This window comes from Dreissena polymorpha, chromosome 2, assembly GCF_020536995.1.
Source record: "Dreissena polymorpha isolate Duluth1 chromosome 2, UMN_Dpol_1.0, whole genome shotgun sequence".
Classification (NCBI taxonomy): Eukaryota; Metazoa; Mollusca; class Bivalvia; order Myida; family Dreissenidae; genus Dreissena; species Dreissena polymorpha.
Window position 1 is genome coordinate 22,491,011 of NC_068356.1, and position 21,518 is coordinate 22,512,528.

The 21,518-nt window shown below is 36.4% G+C and overlaps 1 protein-coding gene across 1 annotated transcript; it reads right to left on the minus strand.

The window, feature by feature from the left end:
- Positions 1-3,572: 3,572 nt before the first annotated feature.
- On the minus strand, positions 3,573-21,413 carry LOC127866207 (cilia- and flagella-associated protein 52-like). Its single transcript, XM_052406631.1, has 12 exons — positions 21,246-21,413; positions 15,140-15,345; positions 14,583-14,719; positions 13,220-13,348; positions 12,635-12,734; positions 10,687-10,946; positions 9,957-10,035; positions 8,695-8,834; positions 7,553-7,701; positions 6,976-7,324; positions 6,192-6,429; positions 3,573-4,742 (listed from the first exon to the last, which is right to left on the minus strand). The coding sequence occupies exons 1-12, from the start codon at positions 21,316-21,318 to the stop codon at positions 4,596-4,598; spliced, it is 2,007 nt and encodes a 668-aa protein (XP_052262591.1). The 5' UTR covers positions 21,319-21,413; the 3' UTR covers positions 3,573-4,595.
- Between the last annotated feature and the right edge of the window lie 105 nt (positions 21,414-21,518).

A 21,518-nucleotide genomic window follows, 5' to 3' on the forward strand; every position in this document is an offset into this window, starting at 1 on the left:
TCAATCTAAAAGGTCATAGGTTAAATATGGCATAAAAAAGCTGGGTCATATAGTGCTTAAAACTAGTTTATTAGGTTAAATTATAGAAAATGCTACTGAACCTTTGTTCTAATGATATATCAGCCAAATTAAAAACGTCCTCATCTGAACCGCTCGTGCGTCTGTAAACCGTACTGGGCGATTTATTTTGTGGATAACAAACCATGCATGGAATATTTAGACTACTGGTATGCTTTAACTGTGCAAAAAGCTATCATGTGTGATCACAAAACCAAATATCAGGTTTAAACGGATGTAAAGGTGCTTCATTGAAATACTCATAACTTTAAAATGACTGCATATTTTTAGGAGCAATTTTGACGAAACATTAAAAAAGGGACGCATTTACATAACTGCATATTCATATTTTAAATATTCGGTTTATTTTAGTCACAATATACGTTTGAAGTAGGGTTTCACTTTTTTGAGTCACCCTGTACTTTAGGTGATTGATTGTTATTAAACTTTCATGATGTCTCAGTAAGCATAAAATCAACATTTTGATGCAAAAATAGAAATATTTAAAATATGGCAATTAGGACAATGGGAAAGACACATTCTCTGTAAAATACCCAGATCAAAGTATTTCAAAAACAATTCAAGTGGCAGCATTTTATTACTATGCTTATGTTTTATTGTTTGTTGTGATTATGCCAAAACTAGTCTATGCCGTATCGGACAGTTTATGCCCACCAAGGGTCCAAAACTTTCCTAAAGTTTATAAACCGTCCGATACGGTTTGAAATAGTTTTGGACCAGTTCGTACACCGTAGCCAAATGTTGTGCAAACTTGTGAATGCTACCTGCTCAAAACTCTTGAGGTCTTAGTTAAGTACTAGTGTTTGGTCCTCTTTTAAAATATTTTACCACAACTTTCTGCCATGTGGAGACTGCATGTCATGTGAAGGAATTGTCTCTTAACCTAAAAGGTGAAGGTAACACCTACAGGTTAAATTTGACAACACTCTGACCAATCATGCGTCCTACTTCTGCCAAGTGTTTGAAAATTCATCCATGCTAGACAAAGATTTGCTCTGGAAAAGAGCCAGAGGTGGATTTCATATTTGATCATGGAGCTTGAATTGTGACAATAAACTGGGACCAAGTGATTTGAATCTTGCTGACGCATGCTATATAAAATTATGTTCAAGACAAAAAATCGGCTAATGATGAATGTATTCCATTTTATACGCCCGTTTAAAAAAAACGGGACGTATTATAGTTTCACCTTGGCGGTGGACGGGCAGGCGGCGTCCACAGCAGTGTCCACTCTCTAATTCAAATAGTTTTCATCCGATCTTCGCCAAACTTGGTCAGAAGTTTTATCTAGACAATATCTAGGTCAAGTTCGAATATGGGTCAAAAACTAGATCAAAAGGTCACTTAGTGTATTTCAAGCATTTAGCATGGTGTCCGCTCTCTAATTGAAGTAGTTTTCATCTGATCTTCAACAAATTTGGTCAGAAGTTGTGTCTAGATGATATGTAGGTCAAGTTCAAATACGGGTCATGGTAAAGTTATCAAGTTGTCCAAAACTTTCAAACGGGCATATATTGTGACAGTTTTGCACTCTTGTTCTATTTTACAATTGATTTGAATTGCGATCTTGGACCTAGAGGCATGAGGTAGGCTCTTCATAGTGCTAAGAGTTATTATCCCCCGCAATAGGTGGAGGGATATTGTTTTGGCGTTGTCTGTCCTTCCGTCCGTCCTTCTGTCAGTCCGTCCGGCACTTTTGTGTCTGGAGCCATATCTTGGAAGTGCTTTGGCGTATTTCATTGAAACTTGGTATGAGTATATATATGGATAAGAGGATGATGCACCCCAAATGTCATTGTACACCATTTGTTAATAACTGAGTTATGGCCCTTTGTATCTTGAAAAAATGCTTTTTTTGTCAGGAGCCATATCTTGGAAGTGCTTTGGCTGATTTCATTGAATCTTGGTATGAGTATATATATATATATATATATATATGGATAAGAGGATGATGCACACCAAATGGCATTGTACACCATTGGATACCGGTAATAACAGAGTTATGGCCATTTGTATCTTGAAAAAATGCTTTTTTTGTGCGTCCGGAGCCATATCTTGGATGTGTTTTGACGGATTTCATTGAAACTTGGTATGAGTATATATATGGATAAGAGGATGATGCACGTTGGCATTGTCTATCCGTCCAGAAAACTTTTGTGTCCAAAAGTATATTGGCGGTGATATCAATTCAACGAATTTGCTTGTTTTATAGACAATCTTGCCAATCATGTTTATCACTTGTACAAAGCTATTTGGAAATCCATCTAACATCTATGGTAGTTTTATGCCTAAGGCAGTGTTCAGGGTTGATTTCTTCTATTTGACCTTGGATCATGAATTGTGACCTTCCTTGAATTATTGGGTCTTGTTCTAAAATGGAATTCTGTCTTATTATGCTTGTCACATCATCATGAAATTATTTGAAAACCCACACAATATGGCCATTTCTCAAACATATAAAACAAGGTACCACAATCTAGGTTTACAAATCCACAAACTTGCCTCAGAAGTTGTTTAGGTATGACCCTTTTAAGATGATATAAGTCATGTTTTTGGTCAACAGTTTTTTATCAAAGGATTGCTTTAAATATAGAATGGACACAACTTTTTAACGAACAGATCTTGTTACATTTAATGGGATTAACAAGATGCCATTTCATTTCAAATTGCATATGCAATGTATTATAAACACTTTTAGCACACCTCCAGCTTTTGTGATAAACTTTTGTCCGTCAATTTTGAGTGTCTTCAACATTTAGCTGTTGAACACTCTATATGCCACAGCTTAATGTAACTGGGTCAAGACATTTGCCCTTATGATATCTTGGCCAAGTTTGAAGCTTTCTCTTGTGCAGTCAATAACTTAGATATAGACCGTGCTCTTTGAAAATGGGGTTTAATGCATGTGCGCAAAGTGTCATCCCAGATTAGCCTGTGCAGTCAACACAGGCAAATCAGGGACAACACTTTCCACTTGTATAGTATTTTTTATTTACAGAAAGAGTCTTCTTACCAAAAATCTAGGCCGAAAGTTTTGTTCCTGATTAGCCTGTGTGGACTGCACAGGCTAATCTGGGATGACACTACGCACATGCATTAAACCCCCTTTTCACAGAGCTAAGCCCATATAGGTTACCAGGTGAAATATAAGAAAACGCTTGTTAATACTCTGAAAAACACATGGTTTTGTACAATCCTCATGAAACTTAATCAGAACATTTGTTGTAATGCTTTCTCATCCAAGTTAGAAAATGTTTCCTTTTTGTTGAAAACATTGCCATCATTGGGGCAGTTTTCCTTTTATTCTTCATTCGTTCTTATGATATATCAGCCAAGTTATCAAATGATTCTAGGCAAAAACAAATGTCAGAAGTTGCATCTATTAGCAAACCTCACACAAGCTGCTTGTTAGTTTATTTCATTAGTTCTCAGGTAAGTGATTTGGGCCTTTTACCCTCTTGTTTGACAAAAGTGAACAGAAACTATGTGAGAAGTAGATACTTTATACTTTATTTAAATATGCACAAATTCATATTATATAGCAAGTAAATTTAAAATGCAATTGAATGTACAAATGAAACAAAAACATTTTATTTCTTAAAAACACAATCCAAATAATACAAACAGACAAGCATTACAAAAAATGGATTGCTAACCCTCCTAGTAAGAAAGATAAACAAAAGAGAACAACTTCTCACATAACATTAAATATTTTCCATTATTTGATGTTTTGTTTGACACGCAATATAAATGTTCAATAGTGGGTGGGTTAAGTACTGAAACTTGTAATAAATTATACAAACATCAAGTGAAGGTAAACATTTTGATTAATACAAGAGTCCATTCCCATTCTTCACTTTGTAATTATTATAAGCTTGCTACATGTAGCACAAAAAATAGTTGTAAAGCACATAGTATATTAATTATCACAGTATTTGCCAAGTTTTATATAACAATATAATTCAATTACACATAATACATGAAATAGACTGAATATTCCCTGTAAATAAATCTCTTGTTTGAATATCTTAATTGCTAAATGTGTGGACTGTAATAATATATCATTCATTGAGATTAAAAAAACACCAAAATGTCTGAGTAAACATTCATTTTAACCACCATGCTCAATTTAATTATAAGAACAGTTCTAAGGAGACAATTTAAATCATAGTTAATTAAACTGTTTTGATGTTCATGACACAGGTAAAAGAACAATACTCAAGCATAGTTAAATATATTAATGAATATTCACTTGTTTAATCCAACTCAATAATGCAAAATCTAAAAAAACCTACACATTCTTTCACCAGGTCATACACACAAAAATTGCTTTTTTAAGTAAACAACAAAAACCGTTAATATTATCAGACAAAAAATGAGTCTACTTTCTAATCAGGCATAAAGGAACATTGTTCTGAACTCGATGTAATGTTCACAGGTTGACTTAAGAGCCCAGTCAACAAACAGTAATTGATCAACACTAAGTACATGTATCTAAGCATGCTCAATAGCCGGGCCTAGAACGGAAACTTCCAGACCAGCACGGCCCCATCCTCACTGACACTGGTGATGTACTTCTGCTGGGGGCAGATTTTGATACGCACAATGGTAGCGCTGTGACCTGTACCCACGGCAACCACCTCACCATCGTTGTATGTCCACACCTGAAGAACAGTCATGGTGTTAATTATCACAGGTTATTTTATGCACAGTATTGAAAACTATCAGTAAAATACATCCTCACTCACTGAGCTCACTGAGATGATTACTTTTATAAGGTAAAGAATGCTCAATAACAAGAGAAGGGAACAATTTACATTTTTATTCATTGAAGCATTCTTAAACTATGAATGTTCCTAATTTCCAAAAGATCATATAAAGTGAAATTTCTATAAAAACGGATGTACAACTGTCTATTAAAACACACAGATGAATGCATACAGTTTAAATTAACCCACAATAATTTTCAAATAATACTCAAGATGCCAAAGACATCATATGAAAAAATTGCATCATTCACTTGCCAAACAGTTGGAAAGCCAAACACATTTTTCATTAGTCAGTAAAATCCTATTAAAAATGCCATCTTGTAAAAAAAATACACTGTTTTAAAAGTATGCATTTTATTGGTCTTTAACTAATGTTTACTGTTGTAGATATGATGGCACAAAAAAATTGGAGAAAACAAGATATGTGGAAAAGCCATGCATGTATGATACCTACACACACAAGTTTTGCTTGATACCTCTGTCAAAAAGTTATTGAGCAGATTTTATTTTTTAGCTACAGTGACCTTGACCTTAAATTTATTGGCCTCAAATTTAATTGCTAGCTAGGTCTTTAAGTTATAGAGTAGAAACCTGTTTTATGTAACAGTAAACCTGACTTTGACCCGAATGGCCCCAAATGCAATTTAAAGCTAGGGTCCGTTCAAATTACCCACAAACAAAATTTGAATGCAATACCTCAATCCAACTAAAGTTATTGAGCAGAAACAATCTTTCTATTTTTAATATCAGTTACCTTGACATTACATACCACAAGTTCAGTCCCTAGCTATGTCTCTTTTTAAGCTTAGATTATGTAAAGTTTTATCAAGATTGGTTCATGCAAACTAAAGTTATCGAAAGAAAACAATTATGTAGAAAGCAGACTTAATAAATTCTGAAAATTTTGGATAATTCAAGGGCTATAATTTAGAAGTCTATCAGGTGATCTGGTTGGTTATAAAACTTGGTTGAGATATAATGCATATAAACATTGTACTCATGTTTGGACGTAATATGTATTTTAAACTATTTGAGTAGCAGGGGAAAAGGTTAATTTGGTGTTTTTTTCTATTTTCTATTCAAGGGCCATAATTCTTCATGCGATCTGTCAGGTTATTTAACAAGGTAATGTTATTATGCCCAAAAACATTATCACCAAGCTTCATGATTATCTTATTTAAACGTGTGAAAATATTGAGCACACTTTGTTTTGCTGGACGCTGTATGCCAACCGTAGGTGTTCATATAGTATGCATTGTTTTATAAACTGGAATATAAAAACTTTTTATTTTGTATCAATAAATCTTGAGGAATGAGCATAATCATTTTCTTAAATGTGTTTACCTTCAAGAGTTTGTCATCACCACCAGTGACAAAGTATTGGCCATCTAGTGAAAGGTCCATGGCATTAACAGCCCCAGTCAGGGATCCCTCTAGGTCGCGAATCTGAGAGCCGTCATAGCATTCCCAGTAACTAATCTTGCGGTCTGTACCGCTGGTAAAGATTTGGGTCTCATCTTTGTTGTAGCAGACACACTTGAACAACGTGTTGGCAAACACGATCTGGCTTCTGGACCGCTTCCTAAAAAACAAGACATAAGTCCATAGTGCAAGGATAACCCCCTTATTCCATTTTTTATCAAAACTCCACTTACATCAATAACATGTTGTTAGTGTAAAATGTTACTGTTAATGGCACAATTTGAATTTGAACGATGTTAATGAGACAGATGACAAACACCACACTCAAGTCTTCTCATAGTTGTTAAACAATTGCATGATGATTGACAAAGCAACTGCCTGGAAAAGATGCTTTTTGGCCAAATACAAATTTAAAGGCCAATTAAAATGTTAATGACCCTCTTAAATGGTAAAATGTTTAACTGACCCGATGATATTATTAAATACTTGTGGAAATGATGATAATCCATTACAAAAACACAAAAACAAATTGTCAAATCAATTTTAAATATGGCATTTTTAATTAATCATCAGTAACAAAACATTTATCCTTCTTTGGTAGTATATTATTTATCTTAAATTGTGTTCCTTTATTAACATTAAGGGTGATATGGCTTTGACAATTCACACATAACTATACACCATTAACAATTCACAAGATACTTACTCAAGGTTCCATATGATACATGTTCCATCAGTGCTGGCCGACACACACTCTCTGTCATCTCTACGGATCTTGATATCGGACACAGACCCTTTGTGCTCCTTGAGCGTATCCATCAAGGTGTAGCTAGGATCGCCACGCCCGTCCCAGCGGAACTGCCAGATCCTCACCTGGCCCTCGCCACCACCAGACACAATCTTGAAGTCCCACTGGCCCTGGTATCCGAGATTCTGTGTGCAGGCAAGGGCTGTAACTCCCTTGTTGTGTGCCGCACTGATTGCCTTCCTCAGGACCAGATCATTGTTTGATTTACCGTTGAAGCCAAACACTCGAATGATTCCATCGTCCCAAGCTGTAATAAAATGAGATGCTGAATAAGTATAGATCATAAAAAACAACTCCAAATAGACAAAAATAAGATATAACGTTTATTCTCATTTCGTAAATATGCATGTTTGTATTAACTTTTGTTATAGTATTTAAAGTATAAGCAGTCAATCCTTTTTAAATATTGAAATGATTTTCACCGAATCCTCCAAATCAATACCCTTCTGATTTGTTCCAAATTCAATAAACCTACCAGAGACAATGGCCTGTCCATTGCAAGCGAGAGTGATGGCATTGCATGTCATGTTGGGTACAATGTGTCTCTTGAGCTCCTTCATGTTCTTCAAGGCCCAGATTCTGATCTGCTCCTTCTGGCAGGTGAGCACAAGGTCAGAGGTGCCACTGCAGTACAAAACAACACACATGAGTCTCGCTATAGGATAAGAGGGCTTAATGCATGTGCATAAAGTGTTGTCCCAGATAAGCCTGTACAGTCTACACAGGCTAATAAGGGACAACACTTTCAGCCTAGACTGGATTTTTATTTAAAAGAGACTTTTTTTTAAACAAAAAATGACATACAAGCCGAAAGTGTCGTCCCTGATTTGCCTGTGCAGAGGCTTGTCTGAGACGACACTTTACGCACATGCATTAAGCCAGGTTTCAAATGCATAACCTATACAGAGAAGGTGGAGTATTAGTGTTCATTGATGTCTCACTGTCAGGGCCTTCTTTACCTATAAGACATCAGCTGTCCACACATCCTCATTTTTCTTACAGTGGGTAAATCAGACATTATTTAATATGGAATATAATATCAATATTATATTAATTGAATATTTGAATTAATTCTTTTTAACGTATCAATTACTATAAAATGTCCACACATAAATCCTTCTGATTAAAAGCATTATTAGAACTTATTGAGATGTTAATACATTTATTTTGTAAAGTTTGTTTTCAAATATAAATCATTAGATGAAATTCTGACATAATTTAGAGACAAGAGATGGGTGCCACACTTTGCTGTGAAAGCTTGTCAGAATTATTTTTTTTAGAGGTCACAGTGACCTTGACCTTTGACCTAGTGACCCGAAAATGGGTGTGGCGTGTAAAACTCATCAAGGTGCATCTACATATGAAGTGTCAAAGTTGTAGGTGGAAGCACTTTGATTTTAGAGCAAATGTTAAGGTTTTAGCACGACCTCGGCGAATGACACGACACGACGAGCTGGCTATGACAATAGCTCGGGTTTTCTCTGAAAACAGCCTCGCTAAAAATGAAATTATTTTAGGAAGAAAAAAAAACCTATATCTTGCTACAATTAAAATTTGTAAGTATACATGTACCAGATAAAAATTGTGCATGAAGTAATTAATTGCAAAAGTACTTACGGAGGGAAGATGACATCATTCACACGAGCAGAGTGGCAGGTTTTTGTAAGTTCACAAGTATCAAATGTAGGAACACCAGATTTGTCGGAGCTCTCATAACCAAATTTGTACATTCTAGCATTGGCAGTCCCCACAAAGAACTGAAAATGAGAAGACATGCTTATTTGTCACATGTTATTTATGTTTTCCTAGCATTATATTAAAAACAAGAGCTGTCACCATAGGATGACTTATGCCCACTATAAGCGCTTGATAGAAGTTATGAGCTTTTTTCGAAACCTAAACGCAGATTTCGAAACCTAAAAGCGGACCCTAAGTTCAAGGTCAAGGTCACAGGGGTCAAAATGTGTGTGCATATGGAAAGGCCTTGTCCATATACACATGCATGCCAAATATGAAATTGCTATCTAAAGTGACATAGAAATTATGAGCATTTTTCGAAACCTAAACGCAAAGTGTGACGGACAGACAGTCCGATCACTATATGCCCTCCTTTGGGTGCATAAAAACAATTATCAGCAAATATTTGCAAGTTTTGAAAGATTGTGTACATGAGAAAAATATCAGGGCTATCTGCTGTTCCAGTCTCGGCATTTTGACCAAAATTGGGGAATAAGTGTTTTTGTTTTTTTGCTAACAAATGCTTCACAAATGAGACTAAAAGTGTTTTAAATATTATATTTAATAAGGTGTTACTTGTAGAGCTGAGTGGTAGATAAACTAAATGTTGAGATCTAAGAAACAAACAAACAAACACTGTTCTCCCTATAATATAATAAGCCATTGATTCTAATTCCAACATTTGACCATTATTGTAAAAGAAATGGCTACACATGTCAAAATGTAGACATTATTGTTAAAGGGATAGCTAACAACATGTGGCCATTATTGTAACGAAATTGCTACACATTTGAACAAGTCAATCAAGTGATGAGGACTTTTAATCCCAGCCCAGACACTTAACGTGAGTAAAATTATTTTGAAAGAGCCTGCCATTCTCCCATAATTCTGATTCAATTGGGCAGTTTTCAATTACTTACACAAATATGTGTACATAGTTCTGGTAAACTCCTTTGGTCAGCTATAGCTTTCCCAATCATAGATTAACTGATCACTGAGATATTATTAAATAATTGTGCAAATGATGATTATCAATTTTTTCCTTCACAATACCTTAAAATAGCAATAATGTCAACAGACCGTTGTATCAGAATATTGTCTGTAGGCGATGTTCATTTCTAGGTTAAGTGTGTAAACCTCACCTGATGGCCTGCCCCCCTGAGAGAAATGGATGTGATGGCTGCATCTCGGTTGCTCTTCACAGTCTCATCTTGCCAACACCTGCAATCAATCAATACTCCTGTTATGTAAAAGACATATTTATACATGTACACATACAACTAAATGTTCTACCAAAATTATCGAAGGAATCTGTTAAATTAAATATGAGATGAAATAATATAAACATTATTCATAACATTTCATTACAGTACTCATTTGTAAACATCACATAAGTGTACATAAAATAATGACAACCATGTTCAGAGATGACTGTTATACATCTCCTAAACTTCTTCAGAACAAGAGCTTTCTCCATAGGATGACATATGCCCCCGATAAACGCTTTAATAGAAGTTATGAGCATTTTTCGAAACTTAAACGCATTTTTCGAAACCTAAACGTGGACCCTAAGTTCAAGTTCAAGGTCAAGGTCAAAGGGTCAAAATTTGTGTGCGTATGAAAATGCCTTGTCCATATACACATGCATACCAAATATGAAGGGACATAGAAGTTATGAGCATTTTTCGAAACCTAAATGCAAAGTGTGAGGGACAGACAGATGGACGGACGGACAGACGGACAATGCGACAACTATATGCCCTCCTTCGGGGGCATAAAAAAGAACTGTAATATTTTGTTGTGCACAGGCAATAACATGTGTTTATTTTTTTCTTGATTATCATCCTTTTCCGAAATTCTTTACACACTGACCTGATTTCCTTGGGTTTGCTTGGCTTAGCCTTGCTGTCTGTCGTTGGTAGAGGGAATTTCAGCTCATATAGCTTGCCGCAGCCAGTTCCCACAAGGAAATTGCTGTTCTTCAGATGTGCAAGGGCAGTTACTCCATTTTCAAAGTTGTTTTTCTCAGGTGCCTTGAACTGGAAGCGTTTGGTTTTCATGTTGATTGCCAATATGTCACCAGTAGAGGTACCACAGAAGAAGAATGGACTGTCATGGTTTGAGTCATCCATCTGTTAGAAAATGGAAATAACAAAGCCATTAAAAAAAATCCTTTTAATCAAAACTGTTCCACATTTTTTTATATCAAACAAGAACAGTCACCATAGGATGACTTATGCCCTCTATAAACGCTTGATAGAAGTTATGAGCTCTTTTCGAAACCTAAACGCAGATTTCGAAACCTAAACGCCGACCCTAAGTTCAAGGTCACGGTTACAGGGGTGAAAGTTTCTGTGCGCATGGAAAAGCCTTGTCCATATACACATGCATGCCAAATATGAAATAGCTATCTGAAGCGACATGTAAGTTATGATAATTTTTCGAAACCTAAACGCAAAGTGTGACGGACAGACGGGGGCATAAAAATTTAAATGTTAATAATACCTTAATCTTATACTGGAACACACATACAATTAAGAAACTGCTTTGAAAGTTAATAACAAGAAATTTCAATAATATAGGTGTCTGTCTTCCATATTCCGCACTGGCAGTAAAAGGTCAAAGTTTTTTATTGATATAAAATACAAATGTAACAATTAACAAGAGTTGTCAGAGGACAGCGTGCTCGACTATTAGAGTGCTTGACAGTATAACGTAAGCCATGATGGGGAAAGTGTTCATATTCAATAATTTATTAGACGATCTTTCAAAAATAAAAAAAGGAAAAAAAATTATTTGGGGGGGGGGGGGTAGGGGGGTAGAGAGGGGGGTATAATGTTGGGTGTGGTCATTTATTAGACGATCTTTCAATATTAAAAAATGGAAAAAAAAATTTTTTTTAGGGGGGTTATGGGGGGGGGGGGGTTGAGAGGGGGGTATAATGTGGGGTGTGGTCATTTATAAGATGATCTTTCAAAAATAAAAAAGGAAAAAAAAATGGGGGTGGGGTGGGGGGCAGGGATTCTGGGTTGGGGCGTGGGGTATTGTTTGGGTGGAATCCATTTTGTTATTCAGGTAAGTGTTGTTTTGTCAAAGTATTAATAAAATCTGATCATAATTAAAGATGTGATGGCAATTTAAGCAAAATGTTCAATTATCTAAGTATAAAAGGGGACATAATTCTGTCAAAATGCTTGATACAGTTGTCTGCTCTTGTTTATAGGTTGGGGTCATGTTGGATAACAAGTATGCAAAATATGAAAGCAATATGTCAAGGGACACCGGAAATATTTGGGGTAATACGCAAACTTTAACATAGATTAATCAATAATATGCATATTCTAAGTATAAAAGGGGCAATAATTCTGTCAAAATGCTTGATACAGTTGCCTTCTCTTGTTTATAGGTTGGGGTCATGATGGTTAACAAGTATGCAAAACATGAAAGCAATATGTCAAGGGACACAGGAAATATTTGGGGTAGTACGCAAATTTTAACATAGATTTATCAATAATATGCATATTCTAAGTATAAAAGGGGCCATAATTCTGTCAAAATGCTTGATACAGTTGTCTGCTCTTGTTTATAGTTTGAGGTCATGATGGTAAACAAGTATGCAAAATATGAAAGCAATATGTCAAGGGACATTGAAAATATTTGGGGTAGTAAGCAAACTTTAACATTTGCACGCGAACAGACACGGGAACGGAGACGGCAATGGCAACGCCGAGGTGAGTAGGATAGCTCCACTATACATATATTTCATATATAATAGTCGAGCTAAAAAACAAGTTTCAACATTTACTTGGTGATCACTCACCGAAATGCACTCGACTCTGCGTTTGATCTGACCCATGTCAACATCAGAGGGTCTGATCTTCCTATTCTCCACATCTAGCTCCCACACACGTAGTGTCGACCTGCACACAGTTGCAAGGCAATATTCTTATGGAGCTATCATATCATTTGAGTATGAATAACGGTCTTTTAAGACTATGAACTTGAATAATGAAATATTGCAGAACACATATGAGGAAGGAAAAACTACTAAGTGACATAAGCAAAAGTTGTATGTTTAGTATACAAATAATAAAATATTAAAAGAAAATAGTATGCTTCATTAAATCTTTTACATTAAATTTTAATATGACAACAAAAATTGTACTTTTAAGAACCATAAGTATTAGTAAAATTTCATATTTCATACACTAAATTTCAATTTTCTGGTTGACTTGATCATCAAGTTTCAGTAATAAGTTTGATCATATGAATAGTGGTGAAGTCTATTTGAATACTTTAATAATTCAGTAAAATTGATATACTCAGTATTCAACATAAAGTTTCCCTGATGTAATTGTACAGTATAGGGTATAAATAAAAATGCTCAGAACCACTAGGTACTTACTCTCCACCTGTGACAAAGACGTCATCACGTGTCTTTGAGAAGCTGATACAGAGAGTGTTGCCTGCACTCTCCACCTGGGCCGGGGAACCACAGATAGGCTGGCCATTCTTCATGTCCCAAATCACAACACTGATAACAGAAGACAAACCATGAAGAATAGAAACAAGATGTTTTGTTTGTTTTTGGTTTGATAATCCAGTCTATTATCAGAAAAGGATACAATTTGTATTTTCATGAGTGCTTACTCGCTACTCAGCATAAAATTAAATGTTAAATTAATTTGTAAATGAATGCCAGGCTCAAAACATTGCCCAATACAGATAGATGGCACAGTGGCAGTTAACATATATTAAAGTGAGATGTTCCAAAGCATAGTCCTAGACTTCAAGATTGATGACCATAATACCTGTATTTAGTGGAAAACTTTCTCCTTGAAGTCATTAGCTTTTATTATATACCTGTTTAATGCTTTAAACAAAATACAGGTTGTATCAATCGTTGAAATAAAAAATCCAGTATTACGCTACTCGCTGTTTCCAATTCCGTATTACCATACTAGCCGGACTACTTCGACGCATTAAATGACGTCACATTACACGCACCGAAAATAGAAATATTTTATATTACGAAATATATTACGTAGTACATCGTGTGACGTCATTTCTGTGACAAAACACAATAGTTTTATCTAAACTCTGTAAGGACATGTCGGACGTGGTGTTTTTTAGAAGTAAACTATGTGTTAAAAACGTATTTTGGAGTGTGTGTTTATCATGCATAAATGTATATTTTGATAGGAATACAATAAAATAGTGTGGTTTAAACTAAGTTTCGATAAAGACATGGAAGATAGAAGTGGAAGTGCATATCGTTTAAACGTTTTTGTTATAAACATCGGATTAAAGCTGTCAACTTAATTGTTATAAAAATTGGATTAACGATGGCATTAAGGTAAGCGTGTCGGAAACCTGTTTTCCCGGTTTGAATGTTTACACGTTAATTTACATTAACTGTATTCATATGCGTCTTAAATGAACTATGGCGTACCGTTTTAGTCATTGTTTTGTCAGATTTGTTTAAGTAAAAAATACATTTGTTAACTGTTTTCGTTAGTTGTTGTATATAATAAAAGGAATATTACGCTAGTCAATTGTTCCAAGAGTTTGTATCACTCTCGTGGCTTGTGCTATTTCGCATCACACTCGAGGCTCCGCCTCTCAGTGATACGTCATCACACAAGCCACTCGAGTGATACAAACTCTTGGAACAATTGACTAGCGTAATATTCCGTATATATCATTATATGAGTCATATTTGTGAATGGCAGGGAAACCCCTGAAAACATGTAATCTGATTCTCTTACCTCCCATCATCACAGCCTCCGAGTGAAGCAAGGTACAGATCGTTGGGGGAGAAAACCAAAGCCTGCACATTCACTTTGTGAAGCTCAAGCTTGTAGAGTGCCCGCTGTGATTTGTAGTCCCATACAATAGCTGCAGCCTTTATAACAAATGTAACTACATGTAGATAAAGTCATTCAGACTAATATGAAACTCACTTTTGCATACATTATTGCTTCAAAACTAACTTTTCACACACATAAAACTGTTGTGTCTATGGAGGCTGTATGCAAAGATTCTAATTTTTGAATTTGTTTAATTTTCTAAAAATTGTTTGAGCCAAATTGGGTAATTATTCTAACTAAATCCTGTAAAGAATTCATCTAGTCTGCAGAATAAAATTGGAAAAATTACAAGAAACTAGTATCTCTCAATTTTCATATGTATGTCTTAAATATTTTTTTAAATAAATTCTAATGACTTGCTATAATGGTAATAATCAGGGATTTTCAAATCTCAGACCCATCAGATGACAATTACATGTATATCTAAAAGTATTATTCAAGAGATCTAGATATACCTTAAACCCCATGTGTGTCTTCTGACCAGAGGCAAGTAGATCTCCATTACTGTTTGATATAGCTATACAGGTGACATAATCTGTGTGTCCCCAGAGCAGGCTAGGTTTTCCATTGCCACTTATGTCTTCGATCACCACAGCACAGCCCAAGGGGTAGATGATGTGTTGTCTATCAGGATGCACCTTCAGTCCATTTGTTACAGTTCCTGAAATTGCAGACAAAGGGACAAATTAGATGTTAGCAGAAAGTTACTTAATCACCACCTCCCATTCCGCCTCAGCCATAACTTTTTTAAATGTTGCTGTATATTATTCATTTAACATAAGCTTCTAACGTTTCCATCCATACTCCTTCAAGCACAATTCTACTAATATTATCAGGTTTTGCATGTATTCTTTTTATGTATGCTTTTAATGCATGCTTCTTATGTATCCTTTTATATATGCTTTTAAACATTTCCATGCCTCCTTGTTCATGTATATTACATTTTCTTACTTGTCCAGTAGGTAGAAGGGAACTTAATATTAATCATTTAGTTTAATTTAGATGTTTCTTGTTTACAACATTTTGGAATAAATTTTCAATTCACTCAGATTGGTTTCCAAAACTAAAATTGTCACTCTGTCCAAATCCCCTGGTGGTAAATAGTCACTATGCTAATGGAAAGGTGATTAATATAATAATATCAATGTATTTTTATTCTTTCAAATGCATAACACCTTAGTAAAATAATGTGTGTGTTTTCTTTAATGTTTCTATATTTAAGAAACTTTTATAGGTAGTTTAACACTGGTGCTTAAGACTAAAACACGTTAGCCAAACCAAAAAATATCTATACCTATCTAAAGCACAAAATCACGCAAATGGTACCCTTAAATCAAGATATAATTGCTTTTTATTTACTTTTTTATTCTTTCGTACGCTACTACCATATTGCAAAACTGTCGTAATATTGCCGAATCAAAGTGTCGCTATCGGTTAGGTCACAGTAAACCAATCTTTTGCACATTGTAATTTCTTATGTAGCCTAAGTCGATAATGATGTCGACATATGTACACTGTTCCAAATTTCAACATGAAAATGTCAGCAACAATAGTGTGTTTTTAGGTTGCATGCAAAGGATTACATCCGTAGGCTGTCATTCCCGTTAATTTAATGTGTTTTTGAAGTTTATTAATCGCTTTCCTTAATTGGTAACAAGCAGCATCTGTTAAGTGATGCACAGGGAATCTCTGCGCAGAACTGCAATTGTGTTTCTGAAAGGGTGCGTATAGACTCCCTCGTTTTGCACTTTTTACCGCCGAATATCGGCGGCTTCCCCCCATGAAAAAAGTATACTTTTTCACCCTTTTTCAGCTAAAATTCCCCCTCAACTTTTTTTTTTTATACCTATGTTGCCAGCTCACTGGTATCGTGCTACCTTTGATTAAATGTATATTTATGTAAATCACATTAAAATATAACAATTTTGAGTGTTGAATGGTTGGTGAAAAGATCTTCTTAAATTCCCCTTTTTGCCCAAAACGACACGAAATTCCCCCTCATGATGGATGTGGGTGGCTTCCCCTGGCGGCAAAAGAGGGTCCTGACTCCCAGAGCCACCATAGCAAAATTATCAAAGGCTCTGAGATAACATTTATATGGACTGAATCTGAATCTGAATCGATACGTTGCAGGGCCTTGTAGGGCGTAGGTCGCAACGGGAGAGAGACTAGTCCAATTGTGGATTAAGCAGCGCAGTCCTGAAACTATTGACGGAAGCCGCGCACACAACACTGTCACTAAGTTTGTTCCAGTCTAATACAGTTCTGGGAAAGAAGGAGTTTTTAAATTGTTCGGTTTTGCACACAAAAGTTTTAAAGCACTTAGTATTATTTGTCACTTGGTTTTCTAGAATGTTTGTAGCTTGATAGTCATTAAATAATTTAGGTTTAACGTTTCTTTTATTTCTTGCTGGTGTTAGTATGTCATGACAAGGTAAGGCTGGCACCTTCCCCCCGACAACTTTGTACAGGAAGGTGAGTCGATTGGTCTTTCGTCTGTCCTGTAGGCTTTGGAGTTCCAGTGTTTTCAACATTGAAGTTACACAGTCTTTGTCCCGCGAGCGGTTATCCCCTGTGATGAATCTAGCCGCTTGTCTTTGGATGCGCTTGATCTTGTCAGTATGCTTTGCTAGATGTGGGTCCCATACCACAGAGCTGTACTCAAGTGTTGATCTGACTAACGCTAAGTAAGCTGTTTTTCTACAGGTGATCGGACAGTGTTTGAGATTTCTACGTATGAATCCTAGGGTACAGTTAGCTTTCTTGATTATTTTATTGATGTGGGTGTCCCAGTTTAAGTTGGAGGATATTGTGACGCCTAGGTATGGATTTTCTTCGACCTGTTGGAGGATGTGTTTATTTAATTCATGGAAGTGAGATGATCTGTTGTTAATGCTCAGGATGTAACATTTTTTGGCATTGAAATGCATTCCCCATGAAGATGCCCAGATTTCCAACGCTTTCAGGTCGTCTTGAAGGGCTATGTGGTCTTGTATGGATCGTATGGGCCTTACAAGAGGCAATCGTCTGCGAACAGTTGTACTTGTGACTTAACTGTGTCAGGGAGGTCATTTATGTGGCACAAAAACAAGAGGGGGCCTGAGGACGGTTCCTTGGGGTACTCCTGAGTCAACATGGGCGTTTGTGGATTTCTCCCCTTCTAGGACAACTTGAATGTTGCGATTGGTGAGGAAATCTCTTAGCCATGTATTCAGTGGGCCATCGATGCCATAACCGGAAAGTTTATTCAGGAGCTTCTCGTGTGGGACAGTGTCAAACGCTTTCGAGAAATCGAGTATGGCCATGTCTATTTGGCTTCCCTTGTCGTAGTTAATTAGGAGGTCATGGATGGTTGTAATAAGTTGCGTTTCGCAGGAATAGCCAGATCTAAAGCCGTGGTTGAGTGAAGTAAGTATTTTGTTTTGTTCTAGATGGTTAAGTATATGTTTGCAGATTATGTGTTCGAGAAGTTTGCATAATATTGAAGTTAGAGACACAGGTCGATAATTCTCTGCCAAGTGAACATCTCCTTTTTTGAAGACAGGGGCGATTTTTGCATTCCGCCAGTCAATTGGTAGCGTCCCTTGGTCCAGTGATTTCTGGAAGATATATTGCATGGCTGGGGCTAGTTCAGCTGCACAGTTCTTGAGAACAATGGTTGGGATACTGTCTGGGCCTCTAGCTTTGGAAATGTTCAAATCAGAAAGTAATTTCTTTACGCCTTCCTCTGTTATGTGTAGTGGGGGTATTGATCTTGTTTTCTTGTTAAGGTTGGGTAACACCCCATCTTTATCTTCTTTGGTGAAAACTGAGCTGAATTGGTCTAATAGTATCTGTGCCTTTGTTTTGCTATCATTCATAAGTTGACCCAATTTTTTAAGCGGTGCTACGCCTGTGTTGTCTTGGCGGCGTGACTTAACATATCTCCAGAATGGCTTTGTGTTGTTTTCGTCTAGTCCGCTTTGTATGGTGTTGTTTATGTAATCAATTTCAGCCTTTTTAAAAGCCTTCTTGCAGTGTTTTTGGTAGCGCTTGTAGGTGTCCAAATTGTTGGTTATCTTGGCTTTCTTGTGAAGTCTTGCTTTGCGCTTTGTCATCCTGTGTAGATCTTTCTTGAACCAGGATAGGAATTTCCGGTGTTTACACATTTTGGATGGAACATGTTTGTCTACAATTTTGTGAATTCCTGACTTTAATGTTTCCCAAAGGTTTTCAATTGGTAGTGATGGGTTAGATGCTTATATGGTGGATGATAGTTCCTTTGTGGCTTCAGATATGGTTGGCCAACTCGCTTTAGAGTATTGATATATTTTTCGAGGATGTTGCTTGATCACATGGGGGATAATATTAAATTCTGTGACAATCATAGCATGGTCGCTAATACCTGGTACTGATGTGGATGTTTTAACCAGTGAGGGGTTGTTTGTAAACACGAGGTCTAGGATGTTATCGTTTCGTGTCGGTTGATCGTGTATCTGTGAGAGACCATGTTCGATGGCGAAATCAATGAGTGCTAGTTGGATTTCTCTGTCTGGTGCGTCTTTGGATACAGTTTGGTGTGGCCAGTTTATGTCAGGGCAATTAAAGTCTCCGGCTAGTATGATGGTTTTGTCTTTTTGGTTATGGGATAGTCTATTAAATGCAATGTCTAGTTCTTTGATGTCATTCATATTTCTATGGGGCATGTAGAAGGAGCATAGGAGAATATCCCTGGTGTCTCTTACTTTGACCTTGGACCACACAATTTCACATTCACTTGTTAGGTCAGGTAGTGCGTCCATTACAATGCCTTCACGCAATGCTGTGAATACACCTCCACCCGTTTGTATATTCCGGTCATTTCTGTGGACGGTTATAGTTTCTGGAAATACCTCGCAGTTCTTGATAGCATTTGGCTCCGGATCTTTTCTTGGTTTGATGCCTCGTAGCCAAGACTCAGTACCACAAACAAGGTCTGGCTTTATGTAGTCCAAAGATGCTTTAAATGATGAGCTATTTGTCCGTACGCTACAACAGTTCACGGTTAACAATCGAATGTTTGTTGGTAGTGGTAGTCTCCCAAGTTCAGGGTCAGCTGATGTACTGGAGTAATTTCTTGAGCTAGTCCGTGGTGGTGATACAGTGTTTCCGGGCGAGTATATGTGGTCTCGTTTGTTACTGTTGAGTGGACTGCTTGTATGCGGAGGATCAAAACACGATGATGATACTGACTCCATTGTAGAGTTCGAAACTGAGAGTGGAGTGAAAAAGTTTGTTGTATAGAGTTCAAAACTGTTAAAAGTAAAACTGTCCACATTTATGCTTTCACACTTGCAGCACAACCAGACTACTTGCGATTTCTCCAAGTGAGACATTGTTTTGGTGCCAATATCTTCACATGATTTGTGATACCAAATACTGCAGTTATTGCAGCATACGCCTTTTTGGGACCAGTTCACAGGGTCGTCACATAGTCCACAGGGGAATATAGATTTGTTTCCTGGGCCCCGGTTTTATTCAATGTCGCCTGACAAGAGTATTAATAATGTCATAAGGCACTTACGTTGTCTCGACGTGTAAGGTTTTTCTTTCAAAGATATGTTCATTGTACTGCCAAATGAGAAGTTTCTTGGTGGAAATACTTTCAATCCTGTTCCGATCAATGTTGTTTTGTTATGATGTGCAGATGGGTACGATTTGGTTACGTAGGAAAGCAATATAATCAAGAGCAAGAATTTCAGCAGGATAGGTGTGTGTTCCGTTGATTTGGCCAAACTGGCCGCCATCTTGGAATTTTCTGGAAGCGTGGACAGAAGTCAGGGGTGGTTACCAGCCTACCTGAGTGGTTTAGTCAGACATATTTACGTTAAATACTGGGCTTATGTGTTAAAGTATGGATTGGTTAAGAAACACTTTCTGGGGTTTACCAACACTGAGAATAATTTAATTATTGAAAAATATTAGTGCGAGTTGCCGCTGTTAAAAAACACGACACTTCCGGTTGCGTGCGTCTCTCCTCGACTAATGTACAGACCAGCCAACAGAGTTACTCTTGATATGCCTCCTCCAAAACTTCATTTTTTATGTACCAGTATACAAATCTATTTCAGTAAACTAATGAGCAAATGTTGAAATGGTATGGGGTTGAAACCCACAACCACTGGAACACAAACACATACAAACTTGAGTTAAAACAGGTGACTGGTTCTTACATGTGGGAAGAATGATTATTTAAGTGAGCATTTAAGTGCATTTTCAGAAAGGGATATTAGTGCAATCTCACTGATTACTGAAGAATTGAAACATTATAGAGTCAACTCCTTTCCAATACTAATTTAACATAAGAGTCAGATCGAGTTATTAAAATGTTTATTTTTGAAAATTTGAAAGATGAACGTTACTAAAATACGTTTAACTTAGAACGAATAATTCCACATAACACACAAAACCAGTAAATAATGGTTCAAAAATCAAATGTGACATTAAACAACGCCTAACAAACTGAAACACGAAAACTAAACACACTTCACTTGTTTATTACAATTACACATCAAAACATTTACTTTATACTATTAGTATTACCATTAAATCCGACAACAGATTCCAATTGAAGCCTCGGAACTTCAAACGTTTCTTCTTGGTGTTGTGATTCCATTGCTAACTTAAGGAGGCAAATTAAAAAAATTGTCAACCTCCAACTGCACACACTGCTTCGAACTATTGGTTGCTAGAGGTAACAATCATGGCGACATAACAACGCCACCTATATTGAAATTCTCTCCCTTTGAGCATCCAAAAGCAGGTGCGCTGTGTACGATTCGTCTCCCTTGTAAAAATTGATCAGTTTTTACAAGT

What these genes read in the sequence shown, in the direction of transcription:
- LOC127866207 (XM_052406631.1), bottom strand. Translation starts at nt 21,318, where the DNA reads ATGGAATCACAACACCAAGAAGAAACGTTTGAAGTTCCGAGGCTTCAA. An exon ending in ATCTGTTGTCGGATTTAATG is followed by an intron (nt 15,346 to 21,245) that starts GTAATACTAATA and finishes CTGCAATTTCAG; the next exon opens with GAACTGTAACAAATGGACTG. An exon ending in AATGATGTCATCTTCCCTCC is followed by an intron (nt 7,702 to 8,694) that starts GTAAGTACTTTT and finishes TTTGTACTGCAG; the next exon opens with TGGCACCTCTGACCTTGTGC.